Source organism: Phyllostomus hastatus, unplaced genomic scaffold (assembly GCF_019186645.2).
Source record: "Phyllostomus hastatus isolate PE091 unplaced genomic scaffold, TTU_PhHast_1.1 phas_scaffold_129, whole genome shotgun sequence".
NCBI lineage: Eukaryota > Metazoa > Chordata > Mammalia > Chiroptera > Phyllostomidae > Phyllostomus > Phyllostomus hastatus.
The window spans coordinates 31,232,722-31,257,572 of NW_025334009.1; the positions used below are offsets into that span (position 1 = coordinate 31,232,722).

General features: G+C 48.1%; 1 protein-coding gene across 2 annotated transcripts in view; it reads right to left on the bottom strand.

Annotated features, from left to right (window-relative positions):
- The window catches only part of KY (kyphoscoliosis peptidase), a 46,550-nt gene that overhangs the window by 16,649 nt on the left and 5,050 nt on the right, over nt 1-24,851 (bottom strand). For both annotated transcript variants that reach the window (XM_045857448.1, XM_045857447.1), the window contains exons 3-8: nt 22,045-22,107; nt 11,088-11,162; nt 9,244-9,306; nt 6,254-6,336; nt 3,115-3,223; nt 1,628-1,745 (exon numbers count right to left, since the gene is read on the bottom strand). In XM_045857448.1, the coding sequence (XP_045713404.1) occupies nt 1,628-1,745; nt 3,115-3,223; nt 6,254-6,336; nt 9,244-9,306; nt 11,088-11,162; nt 22,045-22,107 (511 nt within the window). The remainder of the gene's footprint in view (nt 1-1,627; nt 1,746-3,114; nt 3,224-6,253; nt 6,337-9,243; nt 9,307-11,087; nt 11,163-22,044; nt 22,108-24,851) is intronic.

Sequence of the window (24,851 nt, forward strand, 5' to 3'; positions counted from 1 at the left end):
TCCAGAAAGGAATACGATAAAATGTCATCTATGTGGGAGGGTTTGGAGTACTTTAATTTGCTTCTTTTTGTTTCTGTGCACTTTAAAAATTGCCTACAATTAACAAATATATTTTAAATTTAGAAAACATTTAATACAAGCATAAGGCAAGACATGAGCTTGTGGATAAGGTGTGCCGATCGGGGAGCAGAAGGTGGTGGGCATCTGGGCAGGCGGCCCGGAAGGAGCAGTAGGGAGAGGGGAGTGGAGTGAGAGGAAAGTGCAGGTGGCCTCAAGGGCACAGCGCTGGAAGGGTGGTTGAAGTCGGACTTTGAAGGACTTTACAGGATAGTCTAGTTCAGGAACCTGAGGCCTGGGGATCCTGAGGCTGGAGAGTTCCAGAGGCAGATGGGGCTGCCTAGGCCTGGACTGGGGTGGGGGTGGGGTGGCATTGGGAATGCTCGGGTCGTGTGGGCTGCCTGGTGGAGTGAACGGGGAGTGGTGGGCGTGGTGTCCTCTGCACCCTGCCCTGGTTGCCTCTGGGGCTATGGTCTCAGGGGCAGGCCTTGGAAGCAGGGGAAGGAAAGAGTGGGAGGGTCAGAACAGCAGGGGGGCCAGGCACATGGTGTGGGATTGAAGTTGGGAGGCAAACATCTGGGGGTCAGGCCTGGAATCAGTAGCGTGTATAATCTAATGGAGTAGGACACCTTGTAGCCACCTGTGAGACATGAACTCATCACATCTTCCCGCCTGTGGACCATAAGTATTTGTTGCCATAAGTACTTCGTTTGATGACTCGCTACCCGCAGTCCTGGGGGGCTGGCCTCTGGGTGGTAAGAAGGCACTCTCCCACAGGCCTGCAGGGACAGTAGCCAGCAGTCTATCTCTCCCCTGGGATGGGAGCTTCTCAGTGGCCTCTGGGGCTGGCTGATTGTTTCCTGGGAAACCTGGTGGACTTCAGAGAGCAAGTACAAGAAGCTGCGGGGATTAGCAGGGCTTCTGAAGCCTTGAGTCCCTCTTGAAGTCACCCAGAACCAGCAATGGTGACTCCAAACACAAATGGTTTCTTTATCAGCCACTCAGCTGCTCTCACCCACCCAGGTAACCTGGCCAGGTGCACCTTCCCAGAGCAACGAGAATGGAGCCCAAAGGCTCCAAGAGAGACATTGCTTCCTAGTTATTCAGCTTTTCCAACTGACAAATCTTTCTGGGTAGGAGATTTTTTGTTTCCCCTGAGAGGAGGCCCCTGAGCCTGACTTGAGAATAAGCATTTCCCAGTCCCCTTGGCATCAGCAGCCACTGTCCTCCCATTCCCAAATCTGCCATTCTTCTAACCTTCAGCTGCACAGAGATGGGAGAAGGTGGGAAAAGGGCCTTTTGTAACCAAATTATCTCTGTGCATTCATCTGCCATTATGTTAATGCATCGAGAAGCCCGGCAGATGGTACAAAGTCAATTATGCTGGTGTTAAAATGGGAGAAATTGACCTTTTCAGGACTCACTTGGGTTCCAGAGCAGAGTTTGCAAACTCAGGTTTCAGGGCTGGCATGTGGGCGAAGGTGCACAGCACCGTGGAAGGGAGGAGGGATGGGTGGGGGTGGTTGGCCCTGGGACTGCCTGCCTGCCTTTCACAGGACCCCTCTGGTACCTGCACATTCTCTCAAAGAGCCCGGCGTAGCCATCACAGTTGGTCTTCTGGGTCCGCAGGATGTTACTGGGTTTGAAGGCCTGGCGGTCCTTCTCCTGGGCAGCCTCAATGTCATACTCTGGAGGGCAGAGTAGGAAGCTGTGAGGAACCGGGTCCTGGGAGGCCACAAAGGCAAGTACAGAGTGGAGAGGAGGTCCACAGCCCATGGCATGGCCCCTGCCATTGGTCGTGCTTTTGTCAGCACTTGAGCTGGGCTCCCTGGGGCCTGGGAGAAGCACTGGGGGTGGGGGGCTCTGCCCACATGTTCCCCCCACCACACAGCTCTGCAGGCCCTTCTGGTGAGGCTGCTCCTGTCCCTTTGTGGCCCCCAAAGCAAAGGCTTCACATTGACCCACAGGGGGCACACTGAACTTCATCAACAGTAGCCCCAGGTAGAGAAGACTGCTCTCCCACAGCCTGTCACTTCCCTAAGGAGATAGTCTGAGGCCTGCAGTGAGGCCCTGAGGCACAGTGGCCACTGAGGGCACAAAGGATGTGTGTGTGTGTGTGTGTGTGTGGTGTGTGCGTGCACAGTAAAAACGTCCTGCCAAATATTCTGTTTCTGAATATGCCTCCTTAAGGCCCAGCCTGAGCTGCTGAGGTTGGGGCAGGGAGCAGGTGGCCCTCTACCTGTGTCAGGTGAGTTCATGCTAAGCTGCATCTCTAACTTCTGCTTTGGGAAGACAAAGGAAAAGTCCAGTGGTAGCAGGTCAGGAGAGCCCCCTGGTTGTTATGTCACAGGAAAAACACTAAAAATCCCCCACCATCTGGTCCTTCCATCACCTGCAAAGGGCAGCACCTCTTATCCTCTTATCCACCACCTGTAGGGCTCGGCTTGACCTGGTCAGACTCCCAAGACTGTCCTGTAAATGGCTGTAGGCAGCTGCACAGGCCTAGGTCCCCTGAGGTGGCTCTGAGAACCTGGAGACTGGGCTGAGACTGGTGACCGAAGTTGCCAGTGTGGGCACAGGAGCAGGCAGAGGAGAGCCCACCCTCCCTGGCATTGCTACCTTAAGCCACCTCCTGTGGCAATAACTTTTCAAACAGCTATGACTCCTCCCTAATGAATGGTCATCATTTTTTGAGATGATCTTTTATCCTGGGTTCTCATGTCTCTGGAGCAGGTTTACCAGGAACCCAGGACCGAAGGAAGGAGGCTGCTGGGTGAAGGGCCTCCACTCTGGTCCCTGCTGTGGGCAGAGGGCCATGGGGGACCCCTCACCCCAATCCAATGACCCTTTGTGGAGACTATTGGCACATGATGACTTTCACTCTGCTTAGTCTGGGGCTATTCCATTTACCCATCTGGGAGCCTCTGCCTCATCTTTCATCTCATTCCACACTCACTGGTGATGGAGTGAGTTCAAGAGATACTGCCCTGGGAACAGGGGTCTGCAAGGAGTGGCATCAAGGGGTCCTAGAACCAGTAACCCCACAGGAGGCCCTACCTATGTGGTGGCAGATCCAGATCCAGATGGCACGGACCCTCTCCAGGTCACTGTGGGCCTCCTGGAGCAGGTCGTCCATCAGCTCGTCTAGGCCACTCTTGACTGTCACCTGGAGGGGGGAGGGGTGTGCTGTGTCAGGCCCTGGATGAGGGCTGTGGGGAGCCCAGCACCCTACCACCTGCAGCCAGTACTGCCTTTCTTCTAGGCAGAGAAGGAAGAGGAGAGGTCCAGAGGGACAAAGGCTGGGCTGAGGGCAACCCTCAGTGGTGGGACTGGACATGGTGGGTAGTGCTGACCAGCTGCCCACTGCCCTAGAACCACTACATCTGTCCTTTGCAGATTTTGGGCCCAGCCAGGCAGGCATTGGGGGGATGTAGCAGCCTCTAGTGATGGTCAATACCGCCCAAAGCAATCTACAGATTTAACACAATCTCTATAAAATTCTAACATCCTTTTTTTGCAGAAATGGAAAAGTCAATCCTCAAATTCATATAGAACTCCAAAGGGCTGGAATAGACAAAAGAATTCTGAAAAAGAAAGAGCAAAGTTGGAGGACCCACATTTCTGTATTTTGAACTTACTACAAAGCTACAGTAAATCAAAATAGCGTGGTACTGATATAAGGATGTCATATAGACCAATGAAATAGAATCAAGAGTCCAGAAACAAACTCATAATATATCTATGACTAACTGACTTTGGGCAGGGTGCTAAGTCCTTTCAATAAGGGACAGAATTAACAAATGGTGTTGAACAACTGGATACCCACATGCAAAAGAATAAAGCTGGATCTCTACCTCACACCATATGAAAAATTAACTCAAAAAAGACAAGTGACCTGAACATAAGAACTTAAAATAAAAACCTCTTGGAATAAAACACAGGGTTAGTAAATCATCATTGCCTTGGATGTGGCAATGGACTCTTAGATACGATAACAAAAGCATAAGGTACAAAGGAAAAAGTAGATTAATTTGGTTTCATAATAATAAAAAACTGTGCATCAAAGGTCATTATTAAGAAAGTGAAAAGACAACTTGCAGAAAGGGAAAATATATTTACACATCATATATCTGATAAGGGTTTAATACTCACAGGAATATATAAAGAACTCCTACAACTCAACAAAAACAAACAAAAAAACACCCACTTTAAAAAATGGGCAAAGGACTTGAATATACATTTCTCCAAAGATATATAAAGGGCCAATAAGCATATGAAAAGATGCTCAACCTCATTAGTCACTAGGGAAATGCAAATCAAATCCACAAAGAGGTACCACTTCACACCTACTAGGATGGCTATAGTCAAAAAAATAGACAAGAAGTGTTGGCAAGAATGTGGAGAAATTAGAAAGAACCTTGTACATTGCTGGTGGGAATGTAAAACTGTACAGCTGTTGTGGAAAACAGTTTGGCAGTTCCTCACGAAGTTAAACAGAATTACCGTAGGACCCAGTAATTCCACTCCTAGGTACATACACCAAAGAACTGAAGGCAGGGACTGAAACAGAGGCTTATTAGCATTATTCCCAGAAGCTAAAAGGTGGAAGCAACCCAAGTGTTGCTTCTTACCCATCACAGATGAATGGGTAAGTAAAATGTGATAGATCCACACAATGAAATATTGTTCACCCATTAAAAGGAATGAAGTTCTGATATGTGTTGCAACATGAACTTGGAAAAGGTGACGCTAAGTGAAATAAGCCAGCCATAAAAAGAGGCATATTATATGAGTCCACTTATATGAAGTATCTAGAATGGGTAAATTTAAAGAAACAGTAAGTAAATGAGAAGTTACCACAGGCTCAGGGAAGGGACAATGGGGAATTATTGCTTAACGGGTACAGAGTTTCTGATTTTGGAAGTAGATAGTGGTGATGGTTGTGTAACATTGTGAGTGTAATTAATGCCACTTAAAAATGATTGAAATGGTGATCTTATGTGATATATATTTTGCCACAGTTAAAAAAAGGAAGGAAGCAATTAGTTTTTCTCACAGGGCCCTCAGGAGGAGTCAGAGTTGGGCTGTTGGAGAGGCAGCCCTGACCCTACGCGATCTTCCCAGGGAAGCCGGGCGACTGAATGCTCAGCGTGCCCTAGTTGCCCTCACATCCCTCACCCCACACGAGGGCACTCCTTGACCTGTTCTTGCTGGAACTGTTCCACTGTTCACATCGGAACTCCAGGACCTGCCCCCTGATCACAAGGGGACCCCAGGGCCCCTCTTCCATCTCCCACTCGCCTAGCTGCTGCTTCTTTTTCTTCCAGGTCCAGGTCCAACTCCACAGTCCTTGTCTTTGACCCTCTCTCAGGGCCTAGAACACATTGCAGGCCCACACTACGGCCCGGCTGACTCCTGATTTAACCCACAACTTCAGTCTTGTGGCTTCTGGTCCATTAGTCCCCACCCCCGCCCTCCCTGGGCCTGGCAGCCTCTGGCCATCCACCGCTCCATGGCCATGTCTCTGGCCTCAGCAGGGCTCCTGCACTGCTTCTGAGCCTGGCCAGCAGCCTGTTGGTGACCTCCCAGCTTACCAGCCTAAGAGGCCCACTCTGACATCACCATTAGGTCCAGCTCCTTGGCCTTGCCAATCAGACTCTGTGTCAAGAGTCCTGCTTGGCTCCCACGACCTCAGTGTGCCCCTAGTGTCTCAGGTCTTGTAGCTGCCCCTTTCTAACCCCAGGCCACATGTTCCCAGGTCCAGAGGTGTGAGAGTTTAGCAACCTACACGTGCTCGAGGGGTGAACTTGGCTAAGGTCACAGTGGGAGCTGGCCATTTGCCTCTGGTCCTCCCCTACCCCCTTGCTCCCTTCCTTCCTGGGCTGGGGCTGGCATAGCTCAGTAGTAGTAATGCCCAAATGGGCAGGGATAGGGCAGGACAGAGCTCACCATAGGGGCCTGCCATTGGGGTGGCTGCAGGGTATGTAGCCTTTGGTGGGAGCATCAGAGTCATGGGTGGGGTTGGAGGAATGGAATGGCCTTTCTGCCCCCATCCATACAAGAGGCACTCTGGGCCACCCATCCAAAGGACTCAGGATACATTCAGGAGGGGCTAGGGGAAAGGCTGTGCTACTCTGGTCCAGAGAACTTGAAGTCGCACTGGGGGACCTGTAGGCAGAGGGGCCAGCTCTCCTACCTGTGAGGCATAGGCATCCAGTTTCTCAAACTGCCGCAGGTCCAGGGGCATGGATTTCAGGCTGGACCGATCCCAGGGGTAGGCTGGAAACACAGGGAGGCTTGGTCAGCTGCTGACACCTGCAGGTGAGGGCTGCCTGGCCCAGGGCTCCCTGTCTTTTTGAGAGGCTGTGACTGCCCAACCTTCAACATGATTCCCAGAGCTGGAAACTGCTCCCAGTAGTTATCTCCTGGTAAAGTTCTTTAGTCAAATTGGTTTGGGAACTATGGCAACTCCCCTAGTCCTCCCCTAGTTCTCTCTCCAATTGAGGGAACATAAGTCATTTGCTGACCCTATGAAACGATCAGTAAGAAACTGGTTTCACCTCAATGAACTCAGAGGTGTCTGGATAGATTGATGATGAAATTTCCTTCTTCCCACCATTTAGTTTTCTGCAGAATCCCTGCTAACTTTTCTAGGAAAGAGTTCTCTGTGGGAAGTTGAGGCAATGCTGCAAACCCCCAGTGAGCTCGAGGGAGGGTCCATGCCATGGCTATGGTGCCGCAGAGCATTCTGAGTGTGGAAGAGGGCATCATGGAGCCCTGTCACCTGGGCCTCTGCAGGTTGAAGTGGGTTTGGCATCCAGATAGGCTTTCTTTCTCCCTTGCCCCTGGTGAGCTGGAGCCTGGAGCACCCCAAGAAAGCCCGTGTTCTGATAACAGACACCCAAGGCACTGTGGGGAAGCTGTGCCCCAGAATCACTCATGTATGTCCAGCCTTTCTCATAGGAAGCCTGGACACAGGACAGGCCCAGTCAGATGCTGTAGGGCTCAATGACCATTGGTGAGACCCACTGTTAGATGGGCAGCAAACCCCCGTCCTAGCCCAGAAGAGAGACTGTGCTCTGACAGGGTCCTCTCATTCAAGGCCTCCTGAGACAAGTTGACAAAACTGGGCATGCTGGGTGGGAGGGCAGGGATGGGGTGAGAGGAGGGTGGGGCCATTGATCCCCTGACTCATGTGGACTCACTCACCCCACTCTCAGCTGGCCATCCCAGGAGCCCCCCCACCCCCAAGTGTTGGGTGAGGAAGGGATGCTGGTGGGGTGCCAGGGGGCAGCCACAAGCCCAGGAAGAGTAGAGTGATGTGGGAAAATGCTTAGTGGGGTGGCACAAAGACATGGGTTCTAGTTGGGGCCCAACCTCCACCTCACTGGGGGGTGCTGGGCTCAGCAGTGGGGCCCCAGGCACATATCTACGGGGCACCTGGGAGGGTGAAGGAGATAGTGGATCATGATGTAAGGTCAGTGTCACTCTGCTCCTGGAGGGTACAGGACAGGAGTCCTCTGCAGGCAAGGGCAGGAGAATGGGTATGAAGCCTCTGCCCTGAGCATTTGCCCACACATCCTGCAGAGCTGTGAGCATCCCAAACCCTGGTGCTGTAGACCCAAGAGGTGTGGTGAGAAGGTGAGGACAGGGTATCACAACCAGATCTGGCCTGAGCTGCTCCATGGCCCTCTCTGGACAAGAGGTTGTGCCAGCTGGTTGGGCAGCTAGTCAGGATGAGCTGCCGGAAACAGGCCAAGTGGATCCTTTTGCATTTCCCCACTGCTCCAAGGCCCCTTCCTCTTAGGAACCTGGCATTCCTACTTCTCAACTCCAGGCTGGATCTGGCACCTTCCCCAAGGCCACCTCACTCCATTCCCTTGCTCCCTGCTGCCACACTGCAGCAGCCCCTGGGGGGTTTGGTCCTTTTGGCCTCAAGCCTCTGACGGAGTTTCTTTCTCACCAGATCGCGTGCTCTGACATCCAGGATCCGAGGGCTGCTCCTCTTCTAAGAGGGGACAGGATGTACGGCAGGCAGGCAGGCTGTGCAAACCCTACCAGGAAGCTGTGGCCTCACCCAGCAGCCTAGCATTTTCTTTTTGCTTCTGCTCCTTCTAAAATGACTAAGACACTTCCTGGAGCCCGCATCTCAAATCCTGCTGCCCAGCACCATCATGGTCACTGCTGTGGTGCCGGAGCTGGGACTTCTCGTCTCCCATCACTCAGGTCAACAGCAGTCTCTGTCCCTTGTGGCCTGAGTGCAGCCCTGGCCCAGCCAGCCCTGCAGAAGGGCACGGGGCCCTGGTGGCAGACTCTGCTGAGCTTCCCACTCCTTGATGCCCTCTCCCTCCCTCCGCAGAATCAGTCAGGGTGACCTGAGTATGTGTGAAGGGGACTTACGTGTTGAACAATTTCTGCTCAGGACAGCTCTGCAGATGAGGTCTCCCTGCCCCCATTTAGAAGAGAGATGGCATTTCTAACATCAAACTGAAAACCCTATTACTGGTTTTACCCTTTCTGGGTTCTATTTTATAATACTCAAGCATTAAAATTACCTGTAATGATTTATGCTTCATTAAGCTCACCTTCTGAGCAGATTATATAAATCCAAATGTAATTTTGCACAAATAATTTAAAATACCAGTGGCATTAGCTAAAATATTCTATTTTTTAAGCAAAACAATGGGAAGAAGTGCCAAGCTGTACCAAACCTTAGATGCCATCTGGTCTTCCAAAGGGGAAACTGAGGCCCATGAGAAACCAAAGCAGGATTCAATCACATGATCTGGCTGTCTATCACCCCACTCAGGGTTTCTTTCTCTGGCCCACTCTGCTTATTTGTGAGCCTCCAGTCTTACATATGATTGGCATTCTATTTAGAGTTAACACAATTCTAGATTCTCATTTTAATATGTTTCCCATAATGGCTGCCTCGTTATCAACGGGGTTTGTACTTTAGCCTCAGGCTCACATCTGGTTTGTGAGCTTTTCACTCCCCCCTGCCCCCCGTGTCCATGGCAGACATTGCTAATCAATCACGATACTCCTCACCTGTTGAGCCCAGAGGTGGCCCCAGACTCATCCCAGTGACCCAGGGAGCCATTTTAAATTCACTGGAGATTCTCCATGGGGTTAAATCAATTCCATGTCTCAGGGAACTGCCCCGGAGAAGACCCTGCTACTTACCATGGGCATCTTTCCCTCCAGGCTGCCGGGGTCTTGTGTTTCCATTTTTATCACCTTGTAAACCTACAATATCCCAAAGGTCAAGAGGTTAGAGACACTTTGGAAGAAACAGAAATGCAAGCACAGACGATTCTCTGTGTGGTGGTCCTTGCGCCTGGCCCCTCCCTTTCACTCTCCTTCTCGGAGCCTTCTTGCTCCCACCCTCGAATCCCCCAAAGTGCTGCTGGAATCACCCTGGACTTCCTGGTAGGGCAGAGGGAGGACCAGGAACCACGGGTGGGTGACAAGAAAGACACCTGCTGCCTGAGAGCAGAGGTAGCATTTCCTCTGACAGCAACACTGGATTACTGAGTGGGCTCGCCTGGAGCCTGCTGCCCCTGCCATCCCGGAACACAGTGGGGGGTGCTGAGAGCACCAGTGAACTCATGCCACATAACCCCAGCCCGGAACTGACCATGCACAGACATGAAAGTGGGGTGAGGGGAAGCTGGTTTGTATGGAGCTGAACCCCAGAAAGGCCAAGCAATTATTAAATTACTCCCTGGGAAGGCCCAAGGGCAACCAAATTCTGTAAATCCAGGACCGTCAAGGCAGAATGGTCACTGGTAGTTCTTTGACCCCCATGGGCAATAGGAGAGAAACTCTCTACTGATCTGAAGCCGGGTCAGAAAGATGTGGGTCCCTGGTGGAACCAGGAGGAGCTGGGTGTTGGGGGACAGGTTGTTTCCTGCCCTTGAAGCCCACTGTGGGTTGTCAATGTAACAACAGAAGATTGCATATGTGTGTAGGCTGTTCTGAGTAACAGTGGGCCTTTTCTTGCACCTACATTTTCTTTCCATCTGCCTTCTCTGGTAGAATAATGGGGGTTCAAAATAGGAGTGAACATTTCTTGTGTATTTACTATGCCTGGCTTGTGCATTATATTGACTATCTCATTTAACTTCACAAGAACCCTATGAGAGACACTGACTTATTTTCCTCCTTTTATAGATGAGGAAATTGAGTTCAAAAGAGAGGCTCAGCCACTTGCCCAAGGTCATGCATGGGGCTGAGATCCAAACCCAGCCCGCTGATTGCCAGGGCCCATCCCCTCCACATTTGACTGTCCTCCTGAGACCCTGACTGCTGAGTGCTGTAGGATCGGGCAGACTTGGAGGGTCTGCTTTGGCCTGCTGAGTGGACTCGGAGAGAACCTGAGCCTTGGCTGCTCTGCAGCCTCTGTTCCTTGGCTGGCATTTCCCTAGGCCCTTTTTAGCCACAAGATGGACAGATGCAGGGAGAAGACCAAACAGGGAGTGGAGGAGACATCGTGTGCTTGGGACTGGGTCTGTGCACACTGCACCAGGGCCAACCAAGTATGGTGGGTGAGAGCACATGGGTTGGTTGGACCTGGGTTCTGACCCTCTTCCTTGCTGGTCACTTGGACAGTTTTTTCACTTTGCTGAACCTCAGTTTGCTGATGTAAAAAGTGGGGATAATACTGGTATATGTCAAAGGGTTAAAAAATTAATGAATGTAAAAAACTTAGCAAGACACATGCTACTTTTTAGACACTCAATAAATGATATCTAAAAACAACTCCTATGATGAAATTCACCTTTAGCTAAATGCCTTGTTTACCTATGCCTCATTGCAGATACTGAAGAACAGTAACTTCTGGGTGTGGGGAAGAAAGAGACCCCAGCATGAAGCTGTCATACCTTTGCCTCTTTCCAGTGTGTGGGCCAAGGTCACTCCTCTCCTATCCCCAGCAGGTGCCCAGGCTGGGCTCTGTCTGGCCCATTAAGTTTCCCTCCGTCCTCCCTGTCAGCCCTCCACACACGAGCAGCCCTATATGTACGTACGTTTAGCCAAGGAAAACTTCTTGAGCATCTGGGGCATGGCGTCTCGAGGGTGGACCTCCACAGTCAACTGTGTCCCTGTAAGGGAAGAGGAGGTGACATTCTCATCCAGATGCTACTAGGAAATGGTGCAATGTCTCATGACAGATGTTTGAACAACAAAACACAATTGGTTTTAGTTATTTCTTTTGACTATACAAGTAATTCTTGTTTAAAGCAAAAACAAACACAAAAAACACGCAGTTTCCAGATCCAGGCAAGACCAAGTAAGCACATTCCACCTCTCCTCTCCCACTGAATGCAACTATAAATCTTGGAAAGAAAGCAGGGGGCAACTATTTGAGGACTCCAAAGTAAATGATAGAAGGAATATTGGGGAGGAAGATTAGAATTTAAAGCATCTCTAAATTGGCAGTGAGTTTACCACTCCCTTCCCCCAATGGTATTACTTAGACTGGACTCAATGGCAGCCCCAGGCCCAGAAGTGCACAATGTGTGCAGAGAAAAAATGCTCCAAGAGAAGCCCTTTCATCCATCCTGTGGAGTGAGAAAGAGAATCTCTAAGAGTAAGAGAGTGGGGGAAACACCCTGTTGTCCTGCCTTTCCATTTTTTCCCCACTTAGCCCTCAGGAAATTCTATTGGTAGCAGTGCAGAGTGATTTTAGTGGCCAAATGGGCAGACACCTGGGTCTTTGAGGGAAGACACCAGAGAAGCTATGATTCCCAAGAATGTGGGGACAAATTTCATTTTTTTATCTCCCTGGTCTCACGGATTGGCTCCAGAAGCAGACACAGTTGTGAGAAGTGCCTGGAAGAGTGGAAAAACTAAAGCTCCAGCTTTTTGGCTAGAGGACTGATAGGTGGGTTGTGAAGAGGAGGAAGGTCAAGGAAGCAAATCCACAAAGTTATGAATGAACTCTTGTGGTCACCTCTGAATTGTGCTTGCTTGGATCTCATCCTAAACATCATACCACGATCTCTGAGAACTCAACTACAGGGTAGAAAAATTTTCAGATGAGCCACTGGGTGGTGCATGTGCAGGACAGATCTGTATAGCAGGGCAAAGGTTACAATCCAAAATTACTCCTCAGCATAGGAAGACCTAGGAAAATCTCAACCTGAAAAGGAAAAGATAATCAACAGATACTAATGCTGTGATGACACAGATTTTAGAAATATCAGCCAAAGACTTTAAGACATCCATGCTCAAAAAAGTGAGGGCAAACAGTCTTGAAATAAATGTAAAAATAAAAAATATCAGCAGAAAATAAAAGATATAAAGAAGAAACAATGTAACTTTTAGAGCTGAAGAATGTGGTAGTTTAAAAAATTCTCTGGATGTGATCAAGGGCATAATAGAGATGACAGAGGAAAGATTCAGTGAACATGAAGACAGAAATTATCCACTATGAACAAAAGTAAACAGAGCCTCAGGGACTTGTGGGACTACACGTAAAGGCCAAACACCCATGTCACTGAGATACCAGAAAGAGAGGAGAAATAGTGTGGGGCAGAAAAAATATTTAAAGAAATTAATGAGAGAATAATCAATGAAACCAAAAGCTGGTTCTTTGAAAATGCCAGTAAAATTGATACAAAGAATCAAGACACCAATATTAGAAATGGAATGGGTGGTAACACTACAGACCCCATATATATTGAAATAACAATAAAGGAATACAAACAACTCTATGTACATTAATTCTACAACTTAGATGAAATAGATCAATTCCTTGAAAGTGACAAGCTACCAAAACTCACCAGAGGAGTAGATAACCAGAATGTCCTATCTATTTCTGAAACTAAATTGGTAGTTCATAATATTCCAAAAGCAAGCAAGAAAACAAACAAATAAACAAATGCCAGGTCCATGTGTTTCACTGGAAAATTCTAACAAATATCTAAAAAGAAATAACACCATTTTCACAAGATCCTTCAGAAAACAAAAGAGTAGTGCATGTTCCCTACTCATTTTATGAGGCTAGCGTTACACCAAAACAAGACAGTGTAAGAAAAGGATGCTATAGACCGATATTTTTTATGAACACAAAAATCCTCAACACAATATTAGAAAATTAAATACAGTTAAATATAGTAAAAGGATAGTACATCACAACCAAGTGTGGTTCATTTTGGGAAGGAAAGGCTGTTCAATACTTGACAACCAGTAAGTGTCATTCACCATATCAGCAAGCCAAAGAAGAAAACCGCATGACAGCATCAGTTAATGCAGAAAAAGCATTTGTCAAAATTGAACATCTATTCATAATAAAACCTCTCAACAAACTATGAATAGAAGGGAACTTCCTTAATCTGACCAAGGCATCTACCAAAATTCTACAGCTCATGCATATTCAGTGGTGAGAAATGCAGTTCTTCCTCGGAGACTGGGAACAAGATGTCCACGGATGTCCACTCTGACTGCTCCTGATACACTTTGTGCTGGTAGTCCTACCTTGTGCAATGAAACAAGGAAAAAATTCATATAGCTGTGAAAGAAGAAATAAAATTTTCCTTATTCACAGACGACATGCCTGTCCACGTAGAAAAGCTCACGTAATCTATAAGCGAAGTTCCTAGAAGTAATAAGTAAGGTTAGCATGGTCACAGGACACAAGATCATCACCCCAAAATTAACTATATTCATATTGGCAATAAATGATTGAAAGTTGAATTTAAAAAATTGCTATTTCCCATAGTTCCAAAAATTGAAATACTTAAGTATAAGTTTTGAAAAAAAGGTACAGGAACTATATGCTGGAAAACTACAAAATATGATCACACAAATTTATAAAACTTTAATGAGTAGGGAGACGTACCACATTCATGAATTGGAAAACTCAATATTGCCAAGTTAGCCTTCTCCCTAAATTGACATATAGACTTAATGCCATTTCAATCAAACTCCTTAGGGAAATTTTGAAGATTGTAGATATAGACAAGATGATTCTAAAATTTACATGAAAAGATACAGCAACTAGAGAAGCAAAACCACTTTTGAAAAAAAGTTGGAGTCCAACCATCTGATTTTAAGATGTACCATAAAGCTACAGTAATCACTACAATGTGGTAGTAGCAAAAAGGTGGATATATAGATCCACGGAGATAATAGAGAGTAAAGAAACAGAGCTGCACAAATATGGAGAGCTGACATTTTTACAAGAGTGCAAAGACAATCCAACTAGAAAATGGGTAAAAGAACAGATATTTTGCCAAAACAGAAATGGTGAGTAAGTACCTAAAAAATGCTCAGCATGATTAACCATTAGAATGCAAATTAAAACCACAATGGAATATCACACTTACTAGACAAGCAGTAATAAAAATAGAGATAATACTATATGCTGGTGAGGTTGTGGAGAAACTGGATCTCTCATACATTTCTGATGGTGTTGTAAAATGGTATAGCCATTCTTGAAAATAGTTTGGCAGTTTCTTATAAAACAAAACATATACTTAAATATAACCCAACTACTGCACTCTTGGACTTTAAACCCATAGAAATGAAAATTTATGTTCACACAAAAACCTCTACACAAATGTTTACATAAGCTCTATTCATAATTACTCCAAACTGGAAATAACCTAAATGTCCTCTGGTGGGTGAATGGATAAACACCCTGAGGTACATCCATATTAAGGACTAATTTCCAACAATACCTAGACACTCTGAGGCCTGATGGGAGGATGTGATTGCAAAGAATCTGCACAAGATAAATAAATTGAAACTCCAAAGTCAGAGGATAGTAAGCATGCTTTTTGTAACCTGCTTTCTTTACAGGTCAGTGAATATAGTCATATGCCATCATTGTGCATGGCTGCATGGTACTCTGTTCTACAGATGGTTCTTACGCCATATCAGCAATCCCTTTTTCATTGGATAGTTAACTTTTCTCAAGTGTTTTGCTATTCTAAACAGTGATGTGGTGAACATTCTGATACACATCCCTTCACATACTTTTCAAATCAGTAACTTTGAATAAATTCCTAAACATTGATCAAAAAGTATGAAAATTTTTAAGGCTTTTATTAGATATTGGCAACCTTTACTCATGAATGATTTTTATCAGTTTGTGATCATACCTATAGTGCAAGGAAATGTCCATTTTGCTCATTCTTGCTGTTTGATGACAAAATTGGCCACAATACTTTGTACTTCCTCCTATCAAGAGATCTTTTTGGACAGGCCTTATGGCTTGGTTTGGCCAGTTAGCCTGTGGCAGAAGTCGTGTTATGCAGGCTCAGAGCCTAGGCCTCAGGACACTTTGCCACTTCTGCTTTCATTGTTGGTATTCCAGCCACAACTGCCATGTGAGTGAGCCCAGGCTGCCCTCCTGGAGGATGAGAGACCACATGGAGCAGAGCAGAGCTATCTCCAGTGAGGCCAACCTAGACCAGCAGGTTTCCAGCCAACTCTCCAGCTGACCACAGCACCTGGGCAAGCCCAACCAGGACCCACGGTCAGCTGGGTGTGGCTCAGACAAGAATGCCCAGACAAACAATAAGCTGGTAAATGCTTATTGTTTTAAGCTGCTGAGTTTTGGGATGATTTGTAATGTAAAAAATATATCTCAACTGCTTTCAATGACACTTGATTTTTATCAATCCTTTAACTTTTTATCAATGGATAATGACATTTCATTGTTTTTGTGTATTTCTTTAATTTTTAGTCTAGTATGTTTCATATATTTATTTGCCACTTTAAATTCTTATTTTGTAGATAGCCTAGTTTCCTACTGATGTATTATTTTTTTCTTACTAATTTTGTAAGAGCTCTTTTTATCAATGCTTTGCCTGTTAAATGTGGCACGATTATTTTTCACAGAGTGACAATCCTGACTTTCTTGGACAGTACATAAACTTGCTCTGCTCTGCGTGCTGAAGACAGGAATTCTCAGACGATTTAAAAAGATACAACGTGGCCTTCTGAGGCACTACTTTGAAGAGGTAAACATTCATTTTGAGTATAGTTTCTAGAACATTCATTTTCAAAGAAAATCGGCCTTTGACTTTATAATGACGACTTTAAGCATTTCAGGGTTAAAAGCGTGATTTAGTTTGGGTCTTCAAATTGGGTGCCGTTGCCCTCAGCAGCCAAGATTCCCTGTGTGTCTTCTCACAATGGCACGACCAGGGCCTGTTCTCCTTTGTGCTTTCACTTAACCCACCCGAAACACTCTGAGGTGTTTTTTTTAAATAAATTAATCTATTTTTAAAAATGTATTTATTTATTTTTAGAGAGAGAGTAAGAGAGAGAGAAAGAGAAGGAGAGAAACATCAATGTGTAGTTGCCTCTCCTGTGACCTCCAGAGGGGACCTGAGCCACAATGTGTGCCCTGACTGGGAATTGAACTGGTGACCCTTAGCTTTGCAGGCCCTCACTCAATCCACTGAGCCACACCAGCCAGGGCCTGAGGTGTTTTTGAAAGGGGGTGCCAAACTATACTGAGCTGCAAGATGCCTTGTGAAAACAAAAATTGAGAAACATGACCACTCTTTCCCCTTTGGCAGGTTTCAGTACACAGTGCTCTGAGGAGTCCCACAGCAAAGAAGGCTACTGGCTCAGTACTGTTCTGTCACACACCATTTGGAAAGTGCTGCACTAGAACAATCTCTAAAAGCTTAGAGAAACTGCGAAACTGAACAACTTGTTGGATTAGGGCTCTACAACCAACTTCTTCCCCAAACTTCTCCTAATGTCCAGAACACAGTTCAGCCTCATCATCTCTTTGTCAAAGAATGAGCAAGATGAAAACCCTCTCTTTAGTATAATGTTGAAGCCCTTCCGAGGGTGGGTTATGAGGGAGTCTCACGTGTAGAATGCAGCCTTGACCAGGAAGCTCCACCTGTCACCATTTCTCATCTCTTCTCTCCTTCCCACACTTCCTCTTCTCTCTTCCCTCTTGGACAGGGGCCGACGTCCAACCTTCTCCTGATTCCCACTTCCTGACTCTTCCCCAAAGAGGTGCTGCTGACCGGTACCCTCTCTAGAGGAACAGCAAAGCTCCCTGGCCTGCCTGATCTGTATGGGAGCGTGATCCCAGCTCTTGTTTGCGGGCATGTAAGGGCCCTTCCAGGAGACTCACTGCTCTAGGAACGGGGCCTGAGACTGGGCTGTGGTCTCCAGGTGAGCAGCATGCGAGGCATAGCCCCTTGCTTCCTAATGGTAAGAGTTTGCAGACCATAGCATTCCTGTATCAAATAAAACTCTTAATTTAGGGGAAAACTTAATTTGACCAATCTTCAATGATAAAGAGTGGAACATCATGAGAACAAAATTTAAAGAAAGATCCAAACCCTAAATACAGACACCATTATACTAATCTTAATAGTCACAACCAAACTCAAAGGAGGTCCTTCCTCAGGTCACCTGGCTGGCTCTCTCACGATATCCTTCCTTAGTTCAACCAGTTGTCCCACAAATAACATTCCTCAAGCTGCAGTTTTGGCTGTCTCAGTGAAAGTGTGTTAATGACTGTTTTCTGCTACCCCCAAGAAGTGGCTCCCAGGTCTTCTCCCACATGTCGTGGGCTCTGCTTCCTTTTCCCTACCTTCTTAGGAATGGACATGCAGCAGGCAAGCCCAGGCATGTCCCTGGCACACTGCTTTGGCCTGCCATTTACCCGGTCAGGAGAGTCCTCCCACCCGACAGCTTCTCTCCAGGTCTCTGCAAGTTGAATCAGGGTTTGTCTGATGGCTTAATTTGCTCAGAATTACTAATGCAGAGATGGCAAACAGATTTTGTGTTGTTCATTAACTCTGATTGGAAATGGCTGCCCAGGAGCACTGATCAGTTAGCAAAGACTATCAGGCATGTGTGTGTGTGAATGTGTGTGCATATGAGTGTACACATAAGTATGTGTAGGAAATGAGGCATTCATCTCAGATACCTGCCACTGTTGACTTATGGTGTTCATTAACTCTTTCCATAACTGGCTGCCACATTTACAACCTGAACTCTTTGCCTTGGAATATTTTCCTCTGGTAGCTGAGTGCCTGCAAACCTCAGCTAAAGCATTTTGAAAATACCCTTAAAAGGACTCTAGCTAGGTGTCCACCAGGAACTTGCTATGGCTTCTACTCCAGCAGTGCAGTAGTTAGCTTCCATGCAGAGCTCGGGGAGCTGGGACATCCCTGGAACAGCCTGCTGGATGGTGGCGGGGAAGAGTCCAGCTCTGTGGAATGCTCACTGGGCACAGCTGGAGGTGGTATGAAAGCTGCACTCAGCAGCTCTAGTTATGAGATGACAACCGAGTGTGCAGAACTCAGGGTTGAGACTGAGGGGGCTCTGCCGGCATGTGTGAGAGAGGGCATCTCTTGTGGCTCTAACTGACTCAGCTTTCACTGGGTTCTTGAGAACACAACTACTGATGGTTCTTTCTGCAGCGTGGGGCTCCATGGGCATATTCCAGGCCTGAAAACATGGCAGTTTGACCCTAATGCTGAATGATCAAAGAAGGTGGAGTGTCTGCCTGGGGATAAGGGCGATGACCTGGAAGGATGAAAGCCTCAGCAGAAAATGGACTCCAAGAATCGCCATGGTGGCCCGACGTCCAGGGGCACCGGTGAGTGCTCCCCTCTCATTCAACCCCCACACCTATCACAAACTAATCATCTGAAGCCCCTTCCCCTGGAAGATCTAAGATCCCAATGATCTTTTGTCATCTATTGTATCAAATCTTCCATTGAACGACAAGGTGAGGAGAAAGAAAAGCTGAACTATTGCAAGTGACAAGTTCTGACTGAAATCTTGAATTTCTTGTCCAGCCAAAAGGTGGAGAGGGTGTTGCACCCAGATCGTGCCCCCCTGAGATTGGTTGGTCCCTGCCCTGTATGGAAGGGGGTCTATGGTGGAGTAGTTATACCCACTGGCTTTGGAAGTACACAGATATGGGTTTAACTTCCAGGCCTGACATGTGACAGCTGTGTAACTAGTCTTTCTGGACCCCGTTTCCCTATCTGTAAAATGGGAGTGATAACCTACACAGAAGGTGGCTGTGGGATTAAATGAGGTGACCCCCAAAAGGGGTTCAGGTCACTGACTGGCCCATACCAAGTGTTCCCCTGGGGCCCAGCTGCTGAGAAAGCTGCACTGGGGGTCAGCATGGTTCACAGAACAGAACTCGTGAACATCGAGGCCCACTGGGTGAATGGGAAAGTGGCCCATGCAATACTGATGTCCCTGGTCACTATTATCCAAAAGAGCAGGTATGCGGTTGTGGGCATTGGCACCAACATCAACATGGCCAAATCTGAATTCTTCACATTCTTTCCCCAAAGGCACCTCCTGCAGCTCCTCTGTCTCCACCCTCAGCTCCCAAACCTTAACTCCTCTCTTTTTCTTACACCCCAGTCCACACTATGGGAAGACCTCTCTTGCTTGTTTTATCATGCTGCCTCCCATGGGTTTGTACCCACTCTTGTCCACTTGCATTTGTTCTCTAGTCTTGGGGGCTCTCATAAGGAAAACCAAGTGGTTTCCAATGGCACACAGATTAGCAGCTGGCATACTGAGGGTAGCCTCTCAAGATAGGCAGGATCTGGCCTGTGTCCTCTCTGACTCATCTCTGCCACTCCCACCTTGCCCACGCCCCTCCAGCCACAGCGACCCGCTCTCAGCTTTCTGAGCATACCTGTGCTCCCTTTGCTGGAAGGAAGCTCTTCCTCAGGTGTCTGCAAAGCAGGCTCCCTCACCTCCTCCCTTCCTCAGATGTCACCTTCTCAGGGAGACCTTTTTCAACTATTCTATTTTAAATTGTCCCCTGTGGGAGGCTTTGTGATGGCCCTTGAAGATTCAATGTCCCAATTCCAGGAACCTCTGAATGTCACCTTATATACCTAAGGGGACTTTGCAGATGTGATTAAGTTAAGGAGCTTGGTGCCGGTGGTGGTGGGGGTGGGGTTGGGGGGAGGGAGGAGGCCTGGGGGGTAGGGATAGGAAGATTATCCTGGATTATGTGTTACTTAGGAGCTCAGTGTAATCACTAGGATTCTTATAAAACAGAGGCAGAGGAAGATTTAACTACTTCCATGGAGAAAAGGCAATGCGACAATAGAAGCAAAGATTAGACTGATGCAGCTACAAGTCCAGGGCCTCTGGTGCCTTTGCAGCCTCTAGAAGCTGGGAGAGACCAGGAATAGATGCTCCCCATGAGCCTCCAAAAGGACCCCACCCTGCTGACACTTTGACTGTAGCCCAATGAGATTTATTTGAAACTTGGGGTCTCTGGAACTATTTAAGAGAGTAATGTGTGCTAAGTCACCAAGTTTTCGATAATTTGTTACAGCAGCCATAGGAAGATAATACACACAAGTGCACATACACCCACTCCCTATTCCCCTTTCTGCTTTATCTTCCCTTCCAGTCTTATCTGACACCCTTTATAGGGTGTCAGCTCCATGGGGACAGGAGTCTTTGTCTGTTTTCTTCTCTAACGAATCCCCAGTGCTGCCTCAGAAACTGGGTTTTGTGGAATGAATGGGTCAATGTCAGCGTGAACTCTGGTAGGCCCCAAACAGGGGCAGCCCTCCACTTGCTGTGGGTCAGGATCCCACAGGACTCTGTCAGACTGGCCCATCCGATCTACACAGGGATCCTTCCTTCTCATAGGATGCCAATGCTGCCCTCTTTCGTGCCCCTCTGGAAGCTTTAAATGCTGAGAGGTGGCACGTGAGTGGCCCATGTGAGCCAGGGTACACTGTGCCAGGTGCGGCTCTGGTGACAAGGAGGCCCCATCCCACCCCAGCTGCCTACAACACAGGGGAGGCAGTGCCGTGCTGAGGTCTGGCCCCAGAGCCAGCCTTGGGGACTGAAGCACTCCCAGCCTTGACTTTCTCCTGTGTAAACAGGAATGACACCATGGCCTCAACAAGGGGTGTGGCCAGAACTAAGTGAGATAAGTGGTCGCTAATCCACTCTCATCTCAGTGAATATTGTTTATTCTTGTTTTGCGCCAGCTGCTTGCTGCTAGTCCAGAGAAGCAGTGGGGCCCAGGCTGGTCCTTGTGATGCTCAGGGTGGGCGGCAGGGCATGGTGGGCCCACCGAGAGGCTCTGGGGCCTGTCCTGGAATTCCAGCCTACAGGCTAGAATCCTAGCCTAAAGAGGTACTGACCCAGGCTGCAGGGAGAGCCTGCTGCCAGGTGCTGGAGACTGCATTGACAGGCCCTTCCCGTACTCACTGCGGAGGGCAGTTCCCAGAGGCTCTGGGTCCTCCAGGAAGCCACCACTGCCCTGGACACCGGCAGATAATCTCTTTACAGGTTAGGACAACAGTGATGAGAGTGCCGGTGGTGAACTCTCAGGGCTGATCCTAGGAGAGCTCTCGGACACCAGGCCCTGAGTCTTTACTGCAGAACAGGAAACTGAGGCAGGGTGGGGGTCTCTAACCTGGCCTCGCCTCCAGGTTCAACGGTGGAGCCTTGCTGCTCCACGTGAGCCAGTGGGGGAGGCCGGTTTGTGGGTGGGTGGCTGTGGTGGAAGCAGAGCTTTGAAGGTTAACAGCTCAGGACTTGGTAGTGGTTGGTGGGAAGTCAATTGCCAGCTCTTAATCTTCCTGGCCACTTGATCTTGAAAACGTGTCAACCTTTCCATGCCTCAGTTTACTCAACTGCAAAATGAGGATCATAGGAGCACCAATCAAACAGCATTGTTGTGAAGCTTAATTTACATGAGAATAATCATGTATATGGCTTGGCAACATGCCCAGCACACAGTTAGCGCTCAATAAATGTTAGCTATGGTGATGGCAATGACACCAGTGGGCTCTGTGGCCCAAGGACTATTTCTTGGTCCCATGTTACCACACATGCTCTCACTGCTTCCCATGGATGTGAGAAGAGGGAAAGGGGGCTCCAACGTTCACAGGGCAGGGAGGACCCCCACTCCCTGCAGTCTGTGCTCTGCACCTGGCTTCTCACAGGAGCTGGAGAAGAGGTCACGACTGGCAGCAAATTCCTTACCTTGGTTGTCGTAGGAAGTGATGACCTGGGTCTGCTGAGGATGCTGCTTCTCTGCCAGGTTTCCTATTTAAGGAAGACAGAGGGACCTGCAGTGACCACTGGGACCACAGTGGAATTTTCCCCAGGGCAGAGCGAGGAGCTGTGTATGTCTGCAAAAAAAGCAGCCTGGGGGGGGGGCAGTTCATCCCAGGACTAGCTGGAACATATGCCCACCCACCTGCACAGCCCCTATGGCGAGAATACGCAGGAATCACAGTCACACCCCTGAACGCAGGGCAAGGGACGGGGAGCCCTGTGCACGCACTGTCACACCACCCAGCAGGGCCAACACAGATTCTTTTTCGTACTTTCACTTCTAGCTTCTTTGGATCATTGGAGTCATGGTCATGGTTTTTAGTTTTCCTCATAGTTTTCAAAATATATGCAGGGTCTGGCACAAATAACACCCTTTTTATTACAAAATCTTTTATTACAGAATCATAAGCATGTAATTCTGTAACACAACAATAGCACACTCAAGCACACCATATGACATTTTAGGTGAAATGTTCAAATTAAAACTATAAATTATTACACCCATATTATTACCCTACCAACCACACTCAAGCAGGTGTTACTTCTGCCAGACGCCGTATATCCAAACTTTTATAGCATTACGAATGTAGTCCTTTGGATTATTTTTGAGGATACTAATGAGATTCTCTTCCTTTTAAAAATTTATTGAATTTATTGGGGTGACATTGGTTAATAAAATCACATAGGTTTCAGGTGTACAATTCTATCATACATCATCTATGTGTTGTATTGTGTTTTCACCACCCAAAACAGACTCTTCAAAAGGAGCGGGGGATACTTCTATGTGTTAAGTAATCACAACTTCAGACTTGGTGTCACTGGGCACAGTCTCCAAGAGCATGGGGATGCTTGATGTTCCCACCTTTTTGGAGAGCATGCTGAGAAGTTCCTGCCCTGATTTTACAGCTAAGGGACTTTTTAAAAAATATATTTTATTTATTTTTAGACAGAGGGGAAGGGAGAGAGAGGGGGAGGAACATCAATGTGTGGTTACCTCTCACGCGCCCCCTACTGGGGACCTGACCTGCAACCCATGCATGTGCCCTAACTGGGAATCGAACCAGTGACTATTTGGTTCTCAGGCTGGTGCTCAATCCACTGAGCCATACCAGCCAGGGCTACAGCTAAGGGACTTACAGCTCAGACTGGTTAACTTTTTGCCAGACTCTGCAGTTAGGGAGCATCAAACCTAGGGCTTGAACCCCAAGCCTTCTGACTTTTAGCTTAGTCTCCTGCCTCCCTCTGAGAATGGGGCAGCTTGCCTCCTACTCCAACCTAGGAGTTGGGGTGACTTGCAGTTTGGTTCAGTTGCACAAACATTTGCAGGGCACCCACTCTATGAAAGAAAGTGCTCTCCTTGTGCTAAGGATATTTCTGTCCCCAGGACACGGAGCTGTCCTCTGAGCCAAGTGGAGTCAGGCTGCTGTGGAGAGATGCCCCGTTTCTGCCATGCACCATGAGGAGGAACCCACAGGCTTACCTGACCCTCTTATGGGAAGCACCACCTTTCCTACATTGCTCCCTTTATAGCTGCTAAGGTAGCCTGGTCTTGCTGAGGTTGCCCTTGGATCTCTGCTTCAGAGGGGTGGGGGAAGGACAGGGTTGTGGCAGCTGGGGAGGTTCCCCCACTGCTAACACCTTGGTCAGCCATCTTTGCCTTGGCCTCCCACCAGTCTGCAGAAAGGCTGTCAGGACTGCCACTGGAAGTGACCACTGGGACCAGTGTCTGGGCCTGGAAACAAGCATGACTCTGGGGCACTGGCCTGCCCAGGTTCCATTCAGATGATGTCCCCCGTGCACCCAACCAGATCTGCTACTCAGTGTTTCCCACGCCTGGGTCCAGGCAGAAGCCAGTCATGGTGGGTGGGAGGGGAACTGAGATGGGCTTGCGATCCATCTGGCAGGGTCTTGCCCTGGAGAAGCCTGCTGGCTCCAGTCTCCTCCTAAAAGCAGGCCGGCTAGGACCCTGAGCCCCTGGGCTGCAATAGGTTGATTGGCTGAGGGCCAGCTCCACAGAAGCTCCAACCCAGTGTGATGTGGTATGCTGGGTTGGAGCTCAGGCCAGACTCAGGCTAGGGAACAGGGAGGCTACCTCCTGCGGGCACAGCTGGCTGCATTTCTGCTGGCCAAGGGAGGAAACAAGATCTGGGAAGGGAATCCTCAAGGAAGGCGATTAGCTGGCATAGCTGCTGTGGGGTATTTATAGTCAGGGCTGCACAATTGGTTTCCCTGTGGCTGTGGGGCGTCAGTCTCTGTGCTGCTAGGCAGACTTCAGCCAGGACCAAGGAAAGCAGCCAATCAGAGCAGGGGAAGCCTGTTGCTGGACAAGCTAGGGGGTGTGGGGCGGGTGGCTCGCCCCCACACACCAGCTGCTTGGAACAAGTTTGGAGCACTCCAGGTTCCCCCCACCCTGCCAACACCCCAGCCCAAGGAGTGCACAGGGCAGCAAAAGGGGGCACATGTGCCCTTTTGGATCAGTCCTATGTTCAGCCACATTTGTGCACACTCCACCAGCACAAGCCATCAGCTGCTTCCTTCAGTTTCCAGGGCTGGGTGCCTTGAGCGCCAGCAAGGCAGATATGTACCCTGAATCTCACCATCAGAAAACACAGAAAACAGCTATGACTCTAATTTCTGCATGCATGCAAGTGTGCCACTTAAAAAACAATGCAATTTTACTTTAAATTACATGTATTGGTAGAACGGTCTGGGTTCCAGGCCTCCATGGAGCC